At 50.9% G+C, this 18387-nt stretch overlaps 2 protein-coding genes across 6 annotated transcripts; one reads left to right on the forward strand and one right to left on the reverse strand.

Annotated features, from left to right (window-relative positions):
• The first annotated feature begins 172 nt into the window (after window positions 1-172).
• Window positions 173-6476, forward strand: Pnpo (pyridoxamine 5'-phosphate oxidase). 2 transcript variants are annotated; one of them, XM_029484176.2, is made up of 8 exons: window positions 173-443; window positions 889-924; window positions 1598-1722; window positions 3132-3231; window positions 4072-4125; window positions 4363-4491; window positions 4992-5062; window positions 5234-6476. In XM_029484176.2, the coding sequence occupies exons 1-8, from the start codon at window positions 306-308 to the stop codon at window positions 5400-5402; spliced, it is 822 nt and encodes a 273-aa protein (XP_029340036.1). In that variant the 5' UTR covers window positions 173-305; the 3' UTR covers window positions 5403-6476. The 2 variants fall into 2 exon arrangements, with proteins under 2 accessions (XP_029340036.1, XP_021032439.1); XM_021176780.3 differs by lacking the exon at window positions 889-924.
• Window positions 6477-7820: 1344 nt separating this feature from the next.
• Window positions 7821-15121, reverse strand: Prr15l (proline rich 15 like). 4 transcript variants are annotated; one of them, XM_029483191.2, is made up of 2 exons: window positions 12729-12830; window positions 7821-9808 (listed from the first exon to the last, which is right to left on the reverse strand). In XM_029483191.2, exon 2 carries the CDS (start codon window positions 9778-9780, stop codon window positions 9478-9480), a length of 303 nt encoding a protein of 100 aa, XP_029339051.1. In that variant the 5' UTR covers window positions 9781-9808; window positions 12729-12830; the 3' UTR covers window positions 7821-9477. The 4 variants fall into 4 exon arrangements, with proteins under 4 accessions (XP_029339051.1, XP_021034027.1, XP_029339052.1 ...); XM_021178368.3 differs by lacking the exon at window positions 12729-12830 and adding an exon at window positions 14862-15121 and having other exon boundaries at window positions 7822-9811; XM_029483192.2 differs by having other exon boundaries at window positions 7822-9811; window positions 12729-12849.
• Between the last annotated feature and the right edge of the window lie 3266 nt (window positions 15122-18387).

The following is an 18387-nucleotide window of genomic DNA, read 5'->3' on the forward strand; positions in this document are numbered from 1 at the left end:
CATTTCCTTGTCTCTCTGCTCCCGCCCCTGGGGGCGCTGCCCATTGGCTGCTGGGTTCCTTCATTGCCGCTCTAATTGGTCTCGCTTCAGGAAACTAAAACCAATAAGCTCTCCGCGTCTGGATCCCTGCTCTGGTCCTGGACAGCTATTGGTTGATCCTAGGCACCTTGGTTCCGAGAACTTAGGACTTACTAGCTTGTCTGGGGCTCTAGTAAATTCTTCCTTCCCAGGCTAGACACACAGGCTGAGCAATTGGTTCCGAACCCAGGGCCAGGCGACGCTGGGTCACGTGGCCGACTGCTTACATGACGTACGGACTGCTGAGCGTCACTGTGACGTTCAGGAGACCTGCGAAGTGGACGGGCTACCTCCGTCACCTGTGCTGTCGGGGTGCAGTCATGGACCTGGGACCAATGCGCAAGAGTTACCGCGGGGACCGAGAGGTGCTGCCGCTGCCGCCGGACAACGGAAAGGGGGTGTCCCTAAATTAGCAAAGGGTTGGAGGAGCGCCTTGTGCTTTCAGGGGCCACTTACAAGGCAACAGGATTTAGGGGTCACCCTGATGGGAGAAGTGGGTTTCAGAGACAACCACTGGGGAGGGCCTCAGGGGAACCGTGGATTAACGTGTACTCATAGACCCCTTGACTTCAGAACCCACCTGTGTTGGTACCCAGCCCTTTTCTGACTGTCTCGCCATGGGCAATTTATGCTCTTTGGGCCTCAGTTTATTCACCTGTAAAGTGGTGATACCTACTTCACAAGGATGCTGTGGGTTTGGGGGTTTTCTCATTTTTTACATTTTTATACATTTAGAGTGTGCATGTGTTTATACATGTATGACAGGCGACAACTTTCAGGAGGTTTTTTTTTTTTCCCACCATGTCGTAGGTCACCAGGAATGAACTCAGGTTGTCAGGTTTCATGGTAGGTCTTTACCAGTCTATATTTAGGCATTTGTAAAATGCTTAAAACAGTCATAAACGTGATATAAAATTATAAAGGAACGGAAGCTGGGCTTGGAGCCGAGTTTGGTGGAGTCTTGCCTGGTGTATATGAAGGTTCTGGGTTCCACCTTTGGCACCAAATGAACTAGGCACGGTGGATCCAGAGTTCAGGGTCCGGCTACACAGTGAGTTCGAGGCTAACCTGGAAGCTCTTCGTTTTAACCTCCCTCATCATGATCTTCTCCCCTCTCAGGTCAGGGACCAAGAGATCAGTTTTGGGATTGGGATCCAGAGCTACAGTGGCCAAGTGTGCTTATGTGTGAACATCCGCAGGAGTGCTTGACTTGAGATGTAGGCTCTTGTAAAACCTTAGAACTACTTCATGAAAAAGAATGAGGTGACCCACAGGAACTTCAGCACGCTCCAGCCCTGGTTCATCGCTTCCTCCTTAGGAGACTCAGGGACTTATTGGGCCATTTTATGCCTGTTTCATCATCTGTAAATGGACATAGAACCTACTTCCTGGGTAGTGTTTTGTTTGGTTGGTGTTTTTTTCTTTCTCTCATGGTCATCATTATGATGGCTAAATGCATTTACATTTGAAAAGCATCTCAGCCCATTGCCAGGCACAGAGTAAACATTGTTCATTCTAGGCATTCGAGGAGGCTCATCTGACCTCTCTGGATCCCATGAAGCAGTTTGCTTCCTGGTTCGACGAGGCTGTTCAGTGTCCGGACATAGGAGAAGCCAATGCTATGTGTCTGGCTACCTGCACCAGGTACACACAGCCTGGGGCCTCTGTGTGGGTGGTTCCAGATGGAGATTAGGAAGACCTAAATTAGGTGCTCTCAACATTATTATATCTTCAGTTCCACTATTAAAGCCAGCCTTCTCTGAGCCCCAGTAAACCAGTCCTTAACTGGTAAACCAAAGCCAGATCACTGAATACTCTCTAGTGATAAAATGCAGTTCCTATGCAGTTCTCCATCCCTAATGTATATCCCTCACGGCCCTTGGTCTCCCTCAGGCTCCTATCTGCTCACCCCTCATGGCCCTTGGCCTCCCTCAGGCTCCTATCTGCTCAAGCCCTGTCTTCCCTTTTGGAGCTACATCTGCTGGGACTGCCCCTGAGGCCCTATTCCCCCCCCCTCTTTTTAAAGATTTATTTATTTATTAAATGTAAGTACACTGTAGCTGTCTTCAGACACCCCAGAAGAGGGCATCAGATCTCATTATGGATGGTTGTGAGCCACCATGTGGTTGCTGGGATTTCACTCTTAACCGCTGAGCCATCTCTCCAGCCCCCTAATTCCCTCTCTTGAAACCCAGCATAGGAATTACCAAGCAGCCATACCCTGTGAGAAATCTCTAAGGTCAGCCTCCTTATTCAGCTCCTCTCGTCCCTTCTCACTAAAGCACAAAGCACAAGATGGGGCTTTGACACCCTCAGTGTTACTCAGAGCTCTGCGCAGAGGGCCGTCCACCATTGCTTCTCTGCATGATGCATTAGTTCAGTGTGTTGGTGGTCCAGTCTCTCCCAGCACTGCACGGTTTGCATCAATGTCGGAGCAAAGTACTATGGGCAACAGGGGTTTACTGTTTACACTTCTGGAGGCTAGAAGTCTGAGAGCAAGTGGTTGTCAGGGGCAGTGTCTGGTGATGCCTCTGAAGATAGTCACCCCCTTACTGTGTCTTCATGTGACCTTTGAGAGAGCCCCCACTCTCTCTCTCTCTTCTTACAAAGACACCAGTCTTACTGGATTAGAGAGAGTCCTACCCCATGGACTACATTTAATCTTAATTGCCTTCCTAAAACCTCTTATCTTCCAAAAACAGTCACACAGTGGTTAGGGCAGTGTGCCATATATCCCTTAAGGGGGGTACTGATCGAGCCACAAAGAGCCCCCAGACAGTGGAGTCACACTTATACCTCCTGGACAGGTTCCCAAAGGCACTGTTTGATGGCATCGGAGCTCACAGCTTGACTCTCTGCCGTCTTTCCTTTTCAGTTTATGTCTATGCATTTGTCTACGTGATTTACACCTTTGACATTTGCCTCGATACGGGGGGCGTGGCTGGGGCGTGGCTGGGCATGGCTGGGGCGTGGCTGGGCATGGCTAGAGGGGCTGCTCCGGGTGAGAACAGTGGGTTGGCTTCTGACCTGGTGCTCTGCTGTGTGCCCCCTAGAGACGGAAAACCCTCTGCCCGGATGCTGCTGCTGAAGGGCTTTGGCAAAGACGGCTTCCGCTTCTTCACTAACTACGAGAGCCGGAAGGGAAAAGAGCTGGTGAGGGTCAGGGTGAATCCTTCCAGGACGAACAGGGCTAGCCTCAGCCCTGGCTTACACCATCCCTGCACGGGCTCCCTCCTGCTTCCAGGCACGGGCACTGTGAATGAATAAGCCACACCCACCTCCACATCTGCTACCCCGGCAGCACCCGTTCCTTCTGGTCTCATCCACCTGGTCCCATACATATACACATATATATGTATATATGTAATTTTTTTTTGCTTCTGGCCATGCATTTGTTTATATGATCACATGATTGACACTTGTCTCCCCTGCTACATTGTAAGCTCTGTGGAGCAAAGGTTGCCACTTTTATTTCATCTGTTTTGTTCCCAGCACCAGTTCTAAGGTACACAGGAGTTGGCATTTCATATGCATTTGTTAAGCCAGTCGGAGTGCATGTCACATTGACTGTCAAAACTCCATGAGTGAGCTGGGTGTGGTAGTTCACACCTCTCCAGTATTCAGGAGGCTGAGGCAGGAGGATTAGCACAAATTAGCACAGGTTAGCCCAGAATGGGACCCTGTGTCAAAAACAAGAACAGAAATATTCAAAACTACAATGTTGGTGATTGGAAAGGCCGAGCCTCACACTGGAGTTAACCTGGCTCACACCCAGCTCTACCACTGGCTTTGTAAAATTCAGTACTGTTACTCGGCCCCTGAGGGCCTGTCTTCAGCTATGCCACTGGAGGCTCACCTTTGAGGGTTTAAATGAGACGTAACAGTGAATGCATCTGTTGATGGTATCCTACTCCATCTTCTGCCTTCCTCCTACATGCAGGAGGTACCGATTTCCTGTTCCGATAGTACCTATGACTTTTCTCTTCTTTCCAGGATTCTAACCCCTTTGCCTCTCTTGTCTTCTACTGGGAGCCCCTGAACCGTCAGGTGAGTGGTCGTCCCCACCACCACTTCTGGTGGGCTGGGTGGGCAGGGGTAAATTTATAAATGAATGTAGGAATCATGTTCTGCCTGGGCCTGGCCACTCTGCCTTTCACCCAGCTCTCAGTCTAGATGGGCCTGGGAGTGTTGGGGCAGCTGATGGAACAGAGAAAAACTGGGCCTGTGCTAGCAGAAAGGGTTAGTGGTGTCAAGCATCACCTAGCCAGGTTCATCCACCAACAGGTGCGCGTGGAAGGCCCTGTGAAGAAACTCCCAGAGAAGGAGGCCGAGAACTACTTCCATTCCCGCCCCAAGAGCAGCCAGATTGGGGCTGTGGTCAGTCGCCAGAGTTCTGTGATCCCTGACCGGGAGGTATGTAGGACCCCTGTATAATCCTCTTCATGAGCCAGGCCCTGAGCTCATCCCCAGAGGCTGTCTCCAGGAGATGCCAGGGTCTTGTCAAACTATCAAAAAAGGATGCTGAAAAAAAAAAAAAAAGCGGGGCGTGGTGGTACACGCCTTTAATCCCAGCACTCAGGAGGCAGAGGCAGGTGGATTTCTGAGTTCGAGGCCTGCCTGGTCTACAGAGTGAGTTCCAGGACAGCCAGAGCTATACAGAGAAACCCTGTCTCGAAAAACCAAAAAAAAAAAAAAAAAAAAAAAAAGGATGCTGTCCCTAGGGGAGAAGAGCAGGGGATGATGGGAAACGGGCCTCCTCTTTCTGGCCCTCCTCTTGACCAGTGACCAGGTCTACATCCCTCACCTCTGTCCCCAACACCTGGCCTGGCTCCTGCCCCAGAGCCTAGGTTTGTAAGTCCTTAAGTGGATCATTTCCTGTGCCTGGCTCTTCCTCTGTCTTCTTCTTTCAATAGTACCTGAGAAAGAAAAATGAGGAACTGGGGCAGCTCTACCAGGACCAAGAGGTACCCAAGCCAGAATACTGGTAAGCGATACCTATGCTTGCTGGCCATTCAGAAAGGGACCCTGGGGCCCTGTCTGTGAATTGATGGGTAGCCTTCTCTGAGAAGCCCTCAGCTGCATCCCAGCAGCGTCCTGCAAAAGAGCTTGGGATGAGAGGGGGGTAGGAGCAGTAAACTTCTGCTTCTTCCCGCAGGGGTGGCTACATCCTGTACCCCCAAGTGATGGAGTTTTGGCAAGGCCAAACCAACCGCCTCCACGACCGTATTGTCTTCCGCCGAGGCCTGGCAACAGGAGACTCTCCTTTGGGACCCATGACCCACCATGGGGAGGAAGACTGGGTGTATGAGAGACTTGCACCTTAACCCTGGACTCAAGAATGTTGGGGAATCACCAGGGGGCAGAGAGTGGGGAAAAGCAGTTATGGGAATAAGGGAATGGAAGCCCGATCTACCTTCTCTGTGTGTGGCGCTGGGTTTAAACCTTGCTCAGGCTCGGCAACACTGTACCACTGAGCGAGAGTCCCAGCATTTGTCTCTCTTTACCTTTTATTTTAAGACTAAGTTGCTGGCCCCTGAGCTGTTTGGAGAAGTGCCTGATTGGCTCCAGGAGCTGCCCGGGGGGGGGGGGGGGGGAGGCTCTGCTTCCCCGAGGTTAGCCCTGAACTCACTGTGTTTATATCCCAGGCAAGCATTGGCCTTGAGTTCCTCTTGCCTCAATCCCTGGAGTAGCTGATTCCCAGCTTGTGCTACCAGGCCCAGCTCCAGTTCTTGTTTTTAAGCTAAGCCATTTCCTTTCTTAGCCCTTCTACCTATGTCTCTCCGGGACTCACCCTCCAAGTTCTCTGAACTCCGATTCAGTTAGTGGCTGGTAAAGAATCACAAATAGCCAAGGAGCTCCTAAGTGTTTCCTTGACTTTGCTCCTGGGTTTGGGGGAAGCCTGGCTTGGGAGCTGTTTCCAGGAATAGATTAATCAGGCTGCAGATAGACAAAAGGCTTCCCAGCCATGGGAAGGAGCCAGCCCAGGCCATGTTTGCTGTGACTCAGACAAACCATTATATGTTCTGGTTGGCCTTGAACTTTTTACCCTGGACACACTTGCCTTCTTTTGACTTTGTGGCTGTGTGCTTCAGCCTCTGTCACTAACAAAGGCTCCTCCCAAGGCAACCTTGTCCTGTGTTGATTCCCCCACTTAAGCCTGGGTCCAGGAAGGACATTGACCTTGTGGCCATCGGTCAGGTACCTTTACCTACCTCACCCCTTTTGCTGGTGTGCCATGGACTGTGACTTTATTAGTATAAGCCGATGAGTTGTTGAGAAGTGTTATACCCCACGGCTGTTAGGGGGTTGTGTGTGCTCCCTCCCCCGGGCTTTAGTGTAATCTCAACTGTCAGTTCCAGTGCACAAGGGTGTAATAAAAACTTGTCAGCCGTGTGTGATATTAATGTTTAACTTGATTCCATTTTGACTGCCCCGATGAGGCACCTCAGCAGATAGGACGGTGGGGAATGGATTTACAGGACTTTTCTGCTTGGGTCCAGCAGGGGGAGCCCAGTGGCTAGGGTTGGCCTTTACTGGGCAGTGGAGGCCAGTATCGGGCAGCCTCCCTGCCTCCCCCTTTCTATGCTTGGGTTGCTTCCCAGTGAAACTGTGGTTGATAACCATAGCCTCTCCCGTCTCCTACACATATTTACCCTCTCGGTTCTTCCTCCTAGCAGCTCCTGAAAGTGTGCAGCTGCAGCTGCCTTGCTTGGGACTCCCTGGGGCAGCTCCATCTCTCTAGCCATCCAGGCCTCCAGTTTTGGGGGGACATGCACGGTCTCCCTGAAAAGATTCCTGTAGAGATCTTTCTGGGACTGTGGTGGTACATGTAAAAAGCTTAGAGACCAGGGAGCCCATGAAAGGAGTGTCTGGGATACAGCTCAGCAGTAGAGTATGTAGTACTCGTAAAAGATGGAAGTCAAGTGGTATGGATCACGCCTGTAATCCCAACACTTGGGAAGATTGTAGTGTGTTTGAGGTCAGCCTGGGCTACATAGTGAGTTCCAAGCCAGCCTGGGCTGCAGTGTGAGCTCCTGACTCAAAAAAATCAAAGAACAAATGAATCTGTGCCCAGTATCTATCTTCACTCCCTACCTGGGGTTAAGTAATCTCGGGATGGGCTGTTGTGAAAGGGACCCACAGTGTGGGTCCTAGAGGACACCCAGCCCCTGAGCTAACCAGTTGGCTCTCTCCCATTGGATCCAGAGCCTGCACATTCCCCTTGGTGACTGTCACCTCCCAGTAGCCTACAACATAAACAATTTCCTGTCTCATCCCAGTCCCATTCTACAGAAGATAACTGATTGTTCCTGCCCACGCCACACCAACAGACAACAAGAGACGTTCAAGAATAGAAGGTGCTAGGGTGGGAAGGGCATTGTGGTTCATACAAACAGAGCAGCTAAACAGAGTTAGCCAAGCACCTGATATGTCTGACCCTGGCTGACCAGAAGAGAAGATAGCACTGTCAGCAGTAGCTGCCTCAGTGATGGGGGCTGGGGGACTAGAAAGTCTCTCTGTTAGAAATAGTGTATGTGGTATGGTAGCTAACTGCAAGGCTGTAAGATTGAGGGATGCCTCAACTCCTTTGGGGAGACTTTATGAACGGAATGACTAGTGAGATCTAGAAAGTTCTGGGGAGAAGGAAGGGATGAAAAGGCCGAGGTAAAGGCAGGGCGCTGAGCCTACTTTCTGTTCAGCCCCTGCTCTGCCTCCCTTATCCCCTGAGTTCCCCTGGCCTGGGTGAGGCACTTAACAAAGGTCTCCTTGTGTAGGTGTGTTTGTTTTGGCAGTAAACTTCCTCAGCGACAGCTCCCTAGGGTGGGGTGTCCCAGCACACTCAGAGGAGCTGACCCAAAGGCTGCTGGACCACAGAGAGTAGCCACCTTGCTCTTTCCCTGGTCCCAACATGAGCTCTAAAGATTTGGATGATTGAGGTTTTTGTTTTTGTTTTTGTTTGGGGGGGGGGTGCTTGGTTTTCTTTCCAGTTCTCAGGTCCTGTGGCTTAAGCAAGAAGGAGATTTAACATTACAGGGTGAGAACTCTTCCCTGGTCCTTAAACTAAAGCACTCGAGATGGGGGCATCCTGTAAGAAAAGGAGGGAAGAAAGGGCCTGCAGCCCCGAGGAGCTCTGGATGTGTTTCTTGAGATAGGGCCTTGCTGTATACCCCAGGCTGACCTTTGAACCTGCAATCCTGTCTCACTCAGCAGAGAGCTGAGGTTCCAGGGATTTGCTCTCAGACCTGACTTCAGAGAAGTCTCTCTTTGAAACGTTCCCAAACTCATCAAGGTGGCACCAGAATTTAAATCTTGGTCCCAAACTGAACCACTGAGAATGTTGGAGACTTTGGGTCTGTGACCAAAGGTCTGCCCCAACTCTTAAGAGCCCCCTCGGCCTCTCTGTTGTCCAGGGGTCATCTTTCACCTTCCTTTCTTCCTTGCCGTTAGAAGCCTTGTTTGATAATGGCATTACTGACACAGCCCTGGCACTGTCACACGTAGGGGCTCTTTCCTGAAGTTTGAAGGGCCCAAAGGTCCACTTCACTCTTGGGAACCATCTACCTGGATTCGTGTGAGGCAAGAGTATAAATAAGACCGCGGTTTCTGCAGCCTTGTTTATTCCTAAGTAAAACCTACTTTTCCAACAAAACCCAAGGCTCCGGGATTCACTCCTGGAGCTCATCTGTCTTAAATACTATCAGGGAAGGAGTCGGGGAAACCCGCATCCGCTCCTCCAGTTGGGTCCCTTGGGCAGGCCAGGGAGGCCTCTCTTTGGGGTTATGTAATTCAGCACCCACACAAGTGGTGGTCAAGGTCAGGAGTATTTCTGGGCTAGCCTTCAGTAGCACCCCGGGGAGTGCGCGTGTCCTTTGCCCCTCCACTCCTGGGAGCAAAGTTCCAGGAAGTTTACTCCTTGAATTAAGAGGCGATCTCAAGCTTACGAACTCCGCCTCTGGCACCAAGGAAACCACGGTCACGTGACTTCCGGAAACTCTGCTCTCCCTGGATTGGCCCAGGCAACAGTCACACGGTAGAGAAAGTAGAGGGTGCAGCGAATCAAATTCATCCTTCACCCGTTGCCTGGGGAGAGGGTGGAGTCCGTCCTGTTCTCTGTCTATTCTCTGCCATGCCACCTCCCTGTGAGGCAAGCCACTGTGTCAAGGACAGCAGCACTTTTAGGTCACAGTTTTCATGCTGGACCAGAGTATGTGATCAGAGGAGGAGGAGGCTCTTCGTAAAGCTGGGGCACATAAATACAAACCTAAGAACCGGGTGTTCCTGCCAGCAGGGATCAACCGCCACGTGGCTATGACCAAAGAGGCCAGCGTGACTAGCTCCTGCCTCGGACCCCACCAGTGGCAGGGAGCAGGGCGGCGCTATGGTTCTCTTCGGCCGCTTTCATTGTCCTTTGTTCTCTCTGTCATCAAAGAGGTTGGGGTTCTCTGCCAACATGGCCCGGACTTTTTTCTTCTCTTTGAAGCGGCCTGAGTTGGAGACCTTGACATGCTTGCCTTTGGTGTTCTTATCCACAATCTTCTCCAGACGGCTGTTAAAGTCGCTGTGAGGGTCTCCTGCGTCAGGTCCTGGGGGCTCTGCACCTCCCTCCGTTTGGGCGTAGGTGTCCGGGATTTCGTAGAGCACTTTGGGAGTGGATTTTTTTTTCCGGAGGAAGGTCAGCTTCCACCAACCAACTTCAGTCATGGCGGCCCCAAAACCCAGGCAGAGCTTTCTGCTGGACCGAATGGGAGACACAAGTCAGTGGGTGAAACTGGGCCAGCCCTATCTAGGCTCCTTCATAGAGACAGGGGCAAGTGCACGGGTTAACGCCTATAATCCCAGCCCAGATGCTGAGCTGGAAGGGCTGTGAATTGGAGGCCAGCCTGGGCTACATAGTGAGGGCCTGTCTACAAACAAACAAAAAAGAAAAGAAAGTATTGAAGGTAGGACTGAAGGGCTGGAAAAAGAGCCCCCAAAGCAGCCATTAACAGGAAAGACACGACAAGGAACCAGGCAGAGGGACAGTGAGACAACCCTACCCCATTGCTTTACAAAGCTGCGGAGAGCGAGCTTTGAGGTCCTTCCTTCCAAGCTGTAAACTAGGGAAATCCCCTACCTAGCCACACATATCCTGGTCTTTGCCACCATGACCAAGTCCTTCCCACCACTGCCCAGTGTTGGCAGACCGTTGACAGGTCACACAGGCAGAAGCACATGACAGAATGAAATAGAGTTTGTGATAGTTCCAGCCACTTGTCACTCCCAGCAGAGATGAGCAGAGGGCTGTTGCTGTCTAGGGCTGGATAATCTTGGGCTCTTGATGCCTAGCCAGGTTACATCTCTAGGCCTCAGTTTGTTTATCCATCCCACGAAACCCTGACAGTCAGCCTTAGCTGCTACTGCTCGTCTACACGGGTAGGACCTGCTTTAAAGAGTAAAACTTAGGAGGTGGAATAATGGTTAGCACCCTGTTCTACCCCCACCAAGCGGCCGAGGGACAAGTGTTTGAAGGAGAGTTAAAGATTTGCAAGGCAGTCAGGTGGAGCCTGTGAGATGCCATCCTCACGGATTGTACTGGACCCTTCTATAACTCATAAGATGGGACTGGGGGGGGGGGGTTGAAATCCAGACTTCTCTGCTCGTGAGCCATGTGTCCCGACATAGAGCCACCTCTACACTGGCCTCATCTTTTATTAATTTCCACAAAGGTTCTTACGAGCTATAGGAAGGCCTGGGAAAGAAGCCATTGCTAATGTCTGCAGCACAGAAGACAGGCAGAAGGGGCAGAAGCCTGGGGGGAATTAATCTCTACAAAGGTTTGCAAAGGCAGCTCTGAGCCTGGAAATGTTGGCAGCCTGGTCTTATGAACGAACCTAGGAATGCACCAGGATAATTCTGGGAAGGAGGTTGCAGAAGCCAGTAGACACTAGAAAGCTAGATGGCCACGCAGCCCAGACCTGCCTTTGTTACCGTCTGTAAAAGCTGATGACAGAGCTTGGGAGCAGGCAGGTAAATGCACCTCCTACCAGGCCTGGTGACCTGAGTTCCATGTCTAGGGCCCACGTGGTGAAAGGGGAGAACTGACTCTCCCAACTCCTCCCCTGACTTCCGCAAACGTACCATGGCACCCACAAAATAATTTTTAAAAAATATTTTATTTAGGCCAGGCATGGTGGGGCACACCTTTAATCTCATCACTAGGAAGGCAGAGGCAGGTGGATCTCTGAGTTCAAGACCAGCCTGGTCTACATAGTGAGTTCCAGACCAGCAGCCAAGATTATGAAGTGAGACTCTTGTCTCAAACAAACAAGCGAAAAACAAAACAGAAATGTAATTAAAAAAAAAAAGTTGATGATAGAAAGATCTGGAGGCATAGCTAAGTTGTAGAGCTTTTGTCCAATATACACCCAAACTCTCTGCTTAATCCCCAGTACCAAACCCCCTCATATTTTATTTTATTTTATTATTTTATTTTATGTGCATTGGTGTTTTGCCTGCATGTATGTCTGTGTGAGAGTGTTGGATCCTGGAGTCACAGACAGCTCTGGGTGCTTCGAATTGAACCCAGATCCTCTGGAAAAGCAGCCAGTGCCCTTAACCAGTGAGCCATCTCTCCAGCCCAAATTCGCCAACAGTCTTCATTGCATTTTATAAAATCACCAGAAAGAAAGGTGCAAATTGAGTAGTGGGGGTTTTGTTTGTTTGTTTGTTTTTGTTTTTTGTTTTGTTTTTCAAGACAGGGTTTCTCTGTAGCCCTGGCTGTCCTGGAAGTAGACCAGGCTGGACTTGAACTCAGAAATCCACCTGCCTCTGCCTCCCAAGTGCCGGGATTAAAGGCGTGCGCCACCATGCCCGGCTGTTTGTTTGGTTTTAATGTAGAAGAAATATAGGGTATCTTCTGGCTCTCTGATTTCCATAATTTCCATAAAGCATATGAGTATTTAGAGTGAGGAGAGCAAATCAAAATCAGAAGAAAACAAAAACAAAAACAAAAGCAAGATGCTGGCTGGCCTAGGCTGGAAACAAGCTGAACACCTCTTGCTGCTGTCCCCTGTGGTGTCTCCTGCCCCTCTGCGCACACACCCTTCCCCCCACCCCCAGCCCCGAGGCTCTCCTATTACTTTATCCAGGAGGCAGACCACCCCCACCCCCCATTGCCCACTCTACCCCTTCAGCTGGGCTCAAGTGACAGAAGCTAAAAAGAGATCTTGTACAACTCCTACTTCAAGCTTAGGGGAGCGGGAAGAGGGCCGGAGGGGTACTTCCAGGCACCTGGAGAGTTGAGTGCACCAAGGGACAGCCTGAGAGGTTTGTCTTGGCAGCGTGCCTCGCCTGGGCTTAGCACAGCCTTGCACAGAACTTGGTGTTCCAGAGTGGGTTACTGGAAGGAGCTGTGGGAGGGCAAGGAAGGAGGTCGGGAGTGGCACTCAGTAGCTGCCTTGTCGACCCAGCACTGCCATGACCCAGCACTGCCCATCTGGAGCTGCCAGAGACTTGGTGAACGGAGGGATGGCCAATCCAGCTCCTGTATCTATTCTAAGCACCTGATTTCCTAGCCCTGTATTGGGAGAGGGGCTTCTGCACATGCCAGTCGAGATGGACCCATTTTAACAAATCATACTGCATATCAAGATGGCATTCCCAGAGCCTACCTCTCCTTGAAGTGGAAGGAGCCACAGGTCACAAGGAACTGGCCTGAAGACCGGAATGGGAACGGTTTGGTGCTTTCCTTGGTGCCCTGTGACCTGGACTTGTACCCTGAACTAACTCCTCCCCTCCTCTCCTCCTCTCCTCCTCTCCTCCTCCTCTCCTCTCCTCTCCTCTCCTCTCCTCTCCTCTCCTCTCCTCTCCTCTCCTCTCCTCTCCTCTCCTCTCCTCTCCTCTCCTCTCCTCTCCTCTCCTCTCCCCTCCCCTCCCCTCCCCTCCCCTCCCCTCCCCTCCCCTCCCCTCCCCTCCCCTCCCCTCCCCTCCCCTCCCCTCCTCTCTCTCTCTCTCTCTCCTCTCTCTCTCTCTCTCTCTCTTCTCCCTCCTCTCTCTCTGAGACAGGTTTCTCTGTATAACAGCCCAGGCTGTCCTGGAACTCGATTTTAGAGCAGGTTGGCCTCTAACTCACAGAGATCCACCTGCCTCTGCCTCCCTAGTGCTGGGATTAAAAGCATGTGCCACCACCACCCAGACAATTCCCTGAACTCTTGAGGATGCTTTTTGCTGGCCTTCTGTCCTCCTTGTCCAGGACACCTAAACACCTGAACAAGTGTTTGTCCCTTGAGGCCAGCCTAACGTATGTAAATCTGAATTTAAAAAAACACACAAATTGATGGACTATTCTTTGTTTTTCATAATAACTCAGCTTCCAGAGTCTTTAGTCCACACAGAAGACAGTATAAAATCTGCCCGGGCTGGTGTTGCCCTCCTTGCATGCTAGCTCTCAGGAGGCAGAGACAGCAGGATCTCTGTGAGTTTACAGTCAGCACGCTCTACATACAGAACTCCAGAACAGTCAGGACCACAGAAGGAAATTGTCTGCCAGGGCAAGAGGTGCTCGCCATCCATCCCAGCACTCAGGAGTGAGGCAGAGGCTGGTGGGGCTCTGAGTTCGAGGCCAGCCTGGTCTACAGAGAGAGTTCCAGGACAGCCAGGGCTACACAGAGAAACTGCCTTGAAAAAAACGAGAGAGAGAGAGAGAGAGAGAGAGAGAGAGAGAGAGAGAGAGAGAGAGAGAGAGAGAGCCTAAAAACAAGAACAGGTGTCCTGTATGAGACGGGTCTGGTAGTACACACTTGTAACCTCAGCACTTAGGCAAGAGGTCAGTGAGTTCAAAGTCAACCTGCTTTACCTATTAAGTTCCTAGTTCAGCCTGGCCTTCAGAGTGAGACCCTGTCTTAAAATCGTACCAAACCAAACCAACCAACCAACCAAAACTTGTCATGGTGTACAAGCGTCACAGATCTCCAGAGTGGTAAAGAGTAAAATGTTTCTAGTCACATGCCCATGAGTGGTTGTAGAAAGCCGGGGTGGAAACACAGATCTTGCGTGTGGTGAGAGCTGCTATCTGCTAATACACGGCCCGGAGATGCCAGGGCTGGGTCCTTACCCTAGGCTTGCAATCATGGGATAAGGGCAATCAAGCCCCAAAGATGTCAGTTCCACCTCTGCGGTTTGCATAGCTTCAGGGCCCGTGAAAGGCCTTTATGAGACAGTAGGCCACCTCCTGCCTTGGGAGGCTAGCACCATGGTGTGCACGTAAGCAGCCGAGACAGGTCCCTTCACCCCCACTAGAGCACTTGCTGAAGGGCTTTGCCCAGAATGGGCCAAGCTCCCTCTGAGCTGGACAAGTTAACCATTGACTGAGGCAGGGGTGGAGGTGCAGGGGAGAGAGGAAGGGAGTCAGCTCTGTATTGTAGAACCTGCTCCCCTCCCTCTACAGGGCCCCCCTAGTAGCTCCCCGACTACCCTGAATGAGACTGGACAGGAAGTGGGAGATGTTTCTGCCAGATAGCCAGACACATACATGTTCCAGGTTGTGGCCCAGAGGGGACGGTCTTGAGCGGAGTTAAGAGGTTATATATATATATATATATATATATATATATATATATATATATTGAAACTTTCTCAGCAGAAATTCTTTTGGAGGCCTGGACCTTCTCCAAGAGACTAGTGAGGTGAGACTGGACGAAGTCAGAGTCCTGCTGAGCTTGTCCACCATGGAGCCATGAGCTGGGGAAACTCTGGCCAGGATCTACGTCTAGGTTTCCCCACCCACCAGTCCCTGCTGCCTGTACCTGTAATCCGGACTGCTCTGGGCTGGAGGCGCGACTTTCCCTAGAGGAGTTGACAGTAGGAGCTGCCCAGGCAGGTGAGACTGGAGGAGGAGAGGGTGTCTCTAGGGTGTCGCGCTGGCCAGACTCAGCCTGGAGAGGTGGGTAGGAGCAGCTGCAGGGCAGGTGTAAGAGACAGGTGCAGAAGCAGGTACCTGCCTGCTGCGTGAGCTGCAGCTCCAGGAGTCAAGGTGAACCTGAAACCCGGCCCCTCCCAGCTAAGTAAACAGAAGCAGAGGCTGGCTCAGGCTGATGAATATTCATCACCCCAGAAATCCAATCCCAGTGCCCCTGCATCCACCCAGGAGCCAGGGTCCTCCTGGGATCACCAAGCTGGAGGACGGGATCCCGAGGGACGTCTGGGATTGGGGCGCACGGGAGCCTCCTCAGTTTTCCAGCTCTTCGGTGTCTGGTTGCACTCTGGAACCATCGCCAAAGCATCTCCCACCCATTTTCTCTTCCAAAGAGGCTTAGACCCCTCCTCGGCATGGGCCACCACCTGGATCTTGCCAGGGCACACAAGAGAAAGGGTTAAGGACCATAGCGGGCTGGGCATCCCAGCTCCCTTTGAACTCCCGGGGGTTGAAACCAGTCTCTGGTTGAACTGGTTAGCAGACCGGTTCCCAGGCTGCCTGCTCTCCTCCACCCAGAGTTCCTCTGCAGGCAAGGGGACTGACTGGGATTCCTTCCTGACTAGAAGCCCCTCCACCTCCCCCCCCCAAGATCTCACTAGAGGTAAAGGGCATGTGAGCAAGGCTCTTTAGACCCCTCGCATAGCCTCTTCCTGCTCAGAGGTGGTTATGGGCAGGGGACTTAAAAAAAATACACCAGAGCCAGGTGCGGTGTAACCCCAGGACCCAGGAGGCTAAATCAGGAAAATCATGAGTTCAAAGCTAACCTGGGCCACATAGAGAATCTGTCTCAAAATGTTGAAAGTACACAAAGAATTTCCTGCAGGCAGGGGTTTCTCAGACTCCTAAAGAGAAAGGTAGAGAAGGGAGAGGAAGAAGAGGAGGAGGAAGACAAGAGGGGAAGGAGGAGAGGAAGAAGAGGGAAGGTGGAGGAAAGAAAGGAGGAGGAGGAAGAGGAGGAGGAGGAGGTGGTGAGGTGGTGACAGGTATGGCAAACAGAAAGGTAGACTATGTATGTACACAATCACCTTCCACAAATGCACCTCAGTCTGGCAGCTGGCCCTGGGGAGTGTTGTTGGGTGGCAGCCCTGAGGCCTTCTCTTGACCTTCAGATGGGTATCCCTCCAGAGTGAGACACAGCTGCTGCATGTCCAGGGTTCTCACAGCTTCTTGTACCCAATATACTCACAGACGCTTTCCTTCCTCTCTGACCTGGGTATGTGTGCCCAGTACAGAGCAAGGCACTGGGACTAAAAAAAAAACAAAGAGGCATAGACGGTCCCATTTCCCTGGCTCCCTCCCCAGGGTATGTTTTGACTCGAACTAGCCAACCCTCAAGTCTTCTCCATCTCCAGCCTTGCTTCAGTTAGGTCTAGCAGCTTCCTTCTCCTCTTCTTCCTCTTCTTCCTCCTCTCCTCCTCTTCCTCTTCTTCTTGCCTTGGATCCTAATCCTCTTTTCCTAAATAGCCCTCGGATGGACAGACTTCCCATCCCATAACCAGTGCTGGAGCTGCCTTGACCCAGGCTCTCTTAGGAGGGAACCTCTAGAGCAGCAGTTCTTAACCTGTGGGTTGAGACCCCTTTGGGAGTCACACATCAGATATCCTGCATATCACATATTTCCCTTACAATTCACAACAGTAGCAAAATTGCAACTAAGAAGTAGCAACAAAAATAATTTTAGGGCAATTCACCACAACGGGAGGAGCTGCATTAGAGGGTCGCAGTGTTAGGAAGGTTGAGGCGCAGTGTTAGAGTCTTCCGGGTTCTTTCCGACCCTTTCCACCCAACTCTCCTGAACCCGGGCTCTTCTTTGCCCACCTTTATAGGTACAGAGGTTGCTTAGGAAGGTGAATTCAGGAACACTGACTACCCTCTGAGCTAGGAAGAGCTTCCTCACCCACTCTGTTCCCCAAGCCAAACTCCTATTCATCCCTCAAAACATGAACTGACCATTACACCTCCCATAAGAGCAAGGGTTTCCCTGTACTCCATAGAGGTTGTTCATATATTTTTGTTGAGTAAGAGATAAATACCAAGATTGATAATGCACACATGCATGTGCCCACATACAAGTAAATAATAGTATATGCTAAGCTGCACAACTGTTAGTCTTCCTTATAGAAAAATTAGCTCCAGCTGGCATGGTGGCACACGCCTTTAATCCCAGCACTCCGGAAGCAGAGGCAGGAGGATTTCTGAGTTTGAGGCCAACCTGGTCTACAGAGTGAGTTCCAGGACAGCCAGGGCTATACAGAGAAACCCTGTCTCGGAAAGAAAGGAAGAAGAAGAAGAAGAAGAAGAAGAAGAAGAAGAAGAAGAAGAAGAAGAAGAAGAAGAAGAAGAAGAAGAAGAAGGATAGATAGATTAGCTCCCTAAGCCCAGAAAGACATATCACTAATATGGCTGCTACATACTAGGACTTTCTTTTTTCTCTTTTGAAATAGGATCTATGTACATCTTGCTGTCCCAGAATTCACTATGTAGACCAGGCTAGCCTCGAACTCACAAAGCTATATTTGCCTCTGCCTCCCCCAAGTGCTGGGATTAAAGGTGTGCACCACCATCCCCAGCAACATAGTATGACAGCAATGTAGGAAGCATCACTGATATCTACAGGGGCTCTCCCAGCAGCCACTTGCTCTGCGCTGCTCTCCCCGGAGCATCTAGGTCTGTGAGGAGGAGATCCCGTGAATCTGACCTCTGCAATTGCAGCTGTATAGCTGGCTTGCTCTTAGCTTACCTTCTCCAGGGGTAAGAGGTGTGGGAGTTTGAGGGTGTTATTTTGCAAGGTTTCTCATCTCTAGTACAAGGCACACATGGTTGTCTTAGAAAAGCATCCACAGCTTCCTAGGTAGGTCACTTTAAGAATTCCCAGACTATCATCTTGCCCAGAAGACAATAGACACTAAAAAAGAAACTACAGTTCAAACTTTGGGAAGAAAGTAGGATCAGGTGAGATGCATATTGGCCTGTGGATCCTCTACCCCAGTCAGCTCCCAGCTCCCATCATTACAGGAAGGGGTTTGTCCTCTATAACAGGTCTTCCTTCCCTCTACCTCTGTGGTGTTTGAGGCAAGGGGAGGTACAGGTCCTGCTCTTCTGGCTCTACAGTAAGGATGGAACCCCTCATGAGGACTGCACGCAGTGTCAGGCTTGCCTGTACCTACTTCTACTGAAGGGCAGGTGCGGGCCCTTCCTTCTGGAAAGATCGGGCCTCGAGGAGCCAGGCTTAACTGGTGGCCTTCAGGATATTTATTCTGGGTGGTGCAGACGTGGGGTTATAGACATTAGACATCACTACTCTCTTTTATTGCTATGTAAAACTTGGCACTATTAAAGTACATCTCTGAAAACTA

This window comes from Mus caroli, unplaced genomic scaffold, assembly GCF_978045245.1.
Source record: "Mus caroli unplaced genomic scaffold, Mus_caroli_1 scaffold_13, whole genome shotgun sequence".
In the NCBI taxonomy this organism is placed as follows: domain Eukaryota; kingdom Metazoa; phylum Chordata; class Mammalia; order Rodentia; family Muridae; genus Mus; species Mus caroli.

Bases quoted from the DNA above. Each gene is read 5' to 3' on its own strand.
- Pnpo (XM_029484176.2), top strand. From the start codon at position 306: ATGACGTACGGACTGCTGAGCGTCACTGTGACGTTCAGGAGACCTGCG. The intron at 3,232-4,071 runs GTGAGGGTCAGG...TCTTCTTTCCAG, and splicing joins GCCGGAAGGGAAAAGAGCTG to GATTCTAACCCCTTTGCCTC. The intron at 5,063-5,233 runs GTAAGCGATACC...TTCTTCCCGCAG, and splicing joins GTACCCAAGCCAGAATACTG to GGGTGGCTACATCCTGTACC.
- Prr15l (XM_029483191.2), bottom strand. From the start codon at position 9,780: ATGACTGAAGTTGGTTGGTGGAAGCTGACCTTCCTCCGGAAAAAAAAA.